General features: G+C 36.5%; 1 protein-coding gene across 1 annotated transcript in view; it reads right to left on the bottom strand.

Annotated features, from left to right (window-relative positions):
* LOC140322759 (sialic acid-binding Ig-like lectin 12) overlaps positions 1-2910 on the bottom strand; it is a 6626-nt gene extending 3716 nt beyond the window's left edge. The window contains exons 1-3 of the mRNA XM_072399347.1: positions 2771-2910; positions 1190-1585; positions 617-961 (exon numbers count right to left, since the gene is read on the bottom strand). Of these exons, the coding sequence (XP_072255448.1) occupies positions 617-961; positions 1190-1585; positions 2771-2813 (784 nt within the window). The 5' untranslated portion in view covers positions 2814-2910. The remainder of the gene's footprint in view (positions 1-616; positions 962-1189; positions 1586-2770) is intronic.
* Positions 2911-4777: the final 1867 nt, after the last annotated feature.

Below are 4777 nucleotides of genomic sequence, written 5' to 3' on the forward strand. Positions count from 1 at the left end.
GGTGGAGCCTTAGCATTATAGGACAGGGGTGCACAAAATTTTTGGCTCAGGAACCACAACAAGTTTTAAAACTTGACAGAGGGGCTGAGCCGTGCCAGTATCAAATGGATGGGGAATTTTTTCGTGAACTGATATAAATTACCTGTAAAAGCCATTACCTAAAAGTAAAAGAAAACTTACATTCAAATTGCATTCAATTTTAGTTGTAACAATATTGTTTTTACCCTTTTTTTTCCAGTGGAAAACTATGTATCAATAGCTGATTGGCTGAATATAAAAAGCCCAACGGATGGTATACGGTAACAGGACGCAGTTTGCCCATGCCTGCTTTTTTCAGGTTTCCTCCTGAGGTGTCTATGGGATTCATTGAGCGATGAGCAGTTTGTGCCTTAAGGAAGTTTAGATGACACCAAAGATCTTTTGGGCTATCTGTAAGAGTGACATTCCTCCCACCTGCCAGCAATGTAACCTGCTCAATCTCTTAGGAAAAGTAAGCAGAACACTAAATAATGTTCCTCAGAGGCATGCTATGATAATGATGTTTTAGAGGATGCATAAAGTTCCGTTGAATTTCTATAACCAATGTTTGTTTTATGCCTAAAACTGATGACCTTACCTGCTATCACTACCTGGGATCCGTATGCAGATGATCGTTTTTCTGTTTTATTTTTTGTATTCACTTCACAGCAGTACTGCCCGATGTCAGAAGATGTAACATTCATAATATGTAATAAGAAACTCCTCTCAGATTTCTGTACCATCCACCTCCCGACATTCTCTGGTGCGTTTTGTTTATTCCATCTTAAAAATTCCCTATTTTCAAAACACAAATCACTTTTTCCAAACCTCCAGACAATCTCCTCAATATTATCAGGTGACCAGTTGTGTATAACACATGGGATGGAGATATCTTCTCCCAACATGGCGGGGACAACATCCGGCTGCTCTACAAAGATGTGGTCTACAAAATAGAATAGAACTATCCATTACCTACAGATTTTCACAGTTCATACAGCAATACTGAGAGATGGGGGAGCTATGAGTCTGTCCTCCTCCTGCAGGGTGACACAGACAGAAGGGGGCGCTATGAGTCTGTCCTCCTCCTGCAGGGTGACACAGACAGAAGGGGGCTATGAGTCTGTGCTCCAAAAAGGTGATCACTGAATAAATAATTTGTGTAATCATTTACCTTTGAAGTATATATAGGTTCCACCCACGGTTTGCCACTCCTCTTTTGATTTCCTATTAAATTGAATTGATATCCTACAGCAGAACATGGGTCCATCATTTTCCTTCAGTTCCTGGATTCTGATTGTGGCTGTTCTTTCCCTCTGAGGATCTCCCACCATGCTGATCCGTCCTTCATAGGATTTGTGTGTCCATCGCTCAGTATCTCTGTAAATAATCTCATTACTTCCACATTGTCCTCCCTTTGCATGTCTCCAGTACACTCTCACATCTGTAGATTGTGTATTATTAGGATAAGAGAAGTGACAAGGTATGGTCACCGATCCTCCTTTATCCACCCTTATGGAGTCACGCTGCTCGGTACAGTAGGGCAAATCTTCATTACTGTAGACACCTCCTAAGGGAAATAAATCATATTTATATTTATAAATCCTATTATTAAATGTTAGTTTTCTGTATATCATGTACCTGTAGTAAGCATGTAGTCAAATTTGTACTCTTGACCCAATATCATACACCTGTCTTTAATTTTTTGATGTTATCAGACCACTTTATATCTGTCTTCTAAATTGCCCAATTTTGAACATTGAAGGCCTGTAACTATCACCGTGTCTGATGAACAGAACTGACTTTGAATAATAATAGTCAGTCTATGTTTTTGTTTGGTTGTAAACTATCTATTTTCTCATTTTGGCATACATTTGAAAAACAACATTACATTCTATATAGCTGTATTGTTACAGTGTACATAATAAAATGTGATTCAATCAGGTTTCCCCAGTTAGTTACAGTTGGCTCCCTACCCTTCTCCTAGTTCTATTACAAAAAATAAATATGTGGCAGAAGGTTACAATGTATTTAGAGTTACATTGAATGTATTGATGCTTGTCTCTTTTTTACTGTAATTTGATGTAACTTCCTCACTTTTTTGTATAGTTTTGTACCTTTTTTTCTACCTTGCCAATAAAAATATATTTAAAAAAATGTATTTAAAAGACTGATGTATATATTTTAGAATTACATTTTACATTATGACATTCCCCCATTGCCCTCATCTGATGGTCTTCCAGTTAGGAAATAGAGAGTTAGGTTTCAACATACTCGGTTACAAAATACTTGTCTAATATTCTGCTAGACCGAGACAGAGAAACTCACATTTGTAATGATAAATTCAAGCTCACACAGGCAGATACAAGAATTGGACAAAGAATATTGTTTACAAGAACATATTCTTTACCTGGATTCCATACTTATTTTATTACCAAGATTATCCTGTATATTTCCTTAATATATAGATATATACACACACACACAACAGAAGTAGATTTGGTCCAGAGGATTTTCTCATCCTTATGGTATTACTTGAAATAATAAAGTATGAGAAATCTCATTACACAGAATTCTTTCTAAACAAAAAATTTGGCCAAACTTTTCCCATTGTTGAATTTTAGCCAGCGATTTCCTATATTACGTAGGAGGTTAAACCTATTCTGACATGAGTCTTTATCATCCTAGAATACATCCTGCCCTAGGTATGTACAGGTATAAATCAAATATCAGCACTGCAGTCACCAACACTTACCTTGGATGAAGAATAATATTGAGAGGATCTGTAAAACTTTCATGTTTGTAGACAGATAGGATGGACAGATCTACTTAATTTTCCTTGAATATAAGGAAGAAGAATAACAAGTTTCCTGGACATTACAGGCTGTGGTTAATGTTCCTGCCATACAGTTCTGCTTTTTATAACTGGTAATGTGGACATTATTGGACCAATTTCTCTATAATATACACTTCACTTTTTCCCCAACAGCTAGTTTGCATAGGGAGGTAAATGGAGTTTTGAAGGAACTGGGCAGACACCATTAAAAAGTATATAAAAGGTATAAAATCTTTTGTATAAAATAAGCAAATATGAAAAGTTCTGCATAAGGAGAAAACTTGAGAAACACCAAATTGGTGTCAGACTTTTTGGCAAATACTACTTAATTTTTGACTTAATAAAACATATATACTTCTATTAAAATGGACATATCACCAAATTTTCACTTTACTCAGGTACATATGTAAGTAATTATGATTTGTGTTTATTAAAATATTTATTATTACTTTGGATATAATAATTTCATTATTTATTCTTAAATTGCTGGTTTGCTATTGCATAGGTCTTATGATTCCTGTTCCTGGTGAAGCGATATATCCTTCTGCAAAACGCATTGAACTGTAATTCAATGAACTGTAATGGCTTTCCTCATAGGTAAGATTACCTATGCATATGTTATGCAACAAAAAAGTTTCGATATTTAAAATAAATGATGATTGTATGTATACCCTTTGTATATCATTTGAATAAAATCCCTTGCTTTGTAAGGTTGGTGATTTGCTGTCAATTTTGGGATGTGGCATTGATTGACTTGATAGGAGGAGTAACACTTCATTAAATAGCCAAAAAATAAATAAATCATATAACATACCAAATGTTAAAAGCAAAAACAATTGAAGAACAGAAATTTGGTTGGATAGTTATCATAGAAGCTTAGATCTCCTGATCATGACACCTTGGTATACCAACCTCTTCTCTGACCTGACTACTCTTAATCGATGCCTGTCCCGACTTTGGCTTGTCTGATTACGCTTTAGTCCTACCCAGTCACCAGTTACCAAGCCCTCAAGCCCTGCATGTACGGGGGCTGCAACCTGGGCACCATGTCCCAAAGACCCTCACCCCTTGTGGGGGTGCACCGGTGATGCCGGAGGCTGATGTCTTAGACTCGTACATGTCCCTGCCAAGCAAGTTGGTGACACTGATGGCATCCCCCCCCCACACCTGTGATCACCGTGACCCCGTGGTAATGTCAATAGGGAGAGTAGGAATTAAATGGTACAAAACGACATTAAAAAAGATATATAGCCGGGTTTCCTGAAGACCTGGAAGTTACTTCAACAGTTCCCCAAGATAAAAAAAAGGTTGAGAAAGGCTGCTATAGATACTGCTTATTTTTTATATATATTATTACAAACATTAGGGTAGTATATATAAAGAAATAAAACATAATCATTATAATAATGGTGGCATAACTCTTAAAGCAGAAATTTTAATAATTAAAAAAAGCAATACTTACAAGTGATAAGTCGTCAATCCCTCTGCAATCCAAGTCCATTTGGTCCTGCGCTGTCCCATCTTCCTTCTTTGTTTCATTATGGACTAGACACCAGGCACCTCCATCTTCTTCCTCTACTTCCTGGTTTTTCTTCTTATTTCGAATTCCCAATCTCAGGCATGCACAGAAAGAACATGTTTATGTCCATGTTTATGATTTTCTTGAATTTAAATGACTGTTATGTTGGAAGGAGAACCATGGGTTTTATTTCCACCTATTAGGTTCCTAGCTACAACCATTATGGTTCTATCACGTCAAAGTTTTTTTGATGGTTTTTACCTTGCCGGCATTCTCTGACTTATGCCCTCAATTTGGTTTCTAGAGTAGTTGGATTTCTGTTCAGCACTTATGTAAAGAACATAAGTTTAGGCTAGGACTGTTCATGTGTAAATGTATCTGGCCTGGGTTTATCTTGATTTGTTATC

Source organism: Pyxicephalus adspersus, chromosome 2, assembly GCF_032062135.1.
Source record: "Pyxicephalus adspersus chromosome 2, UCB_Pads_2.0, whole genome shotgun sequence".
NCBI lineage: Eukaryota > Metazoa > Chordata > Amphibia > Anura > Pyxicephalidae > Pyxicephalus > Pyxicephalus adspersus.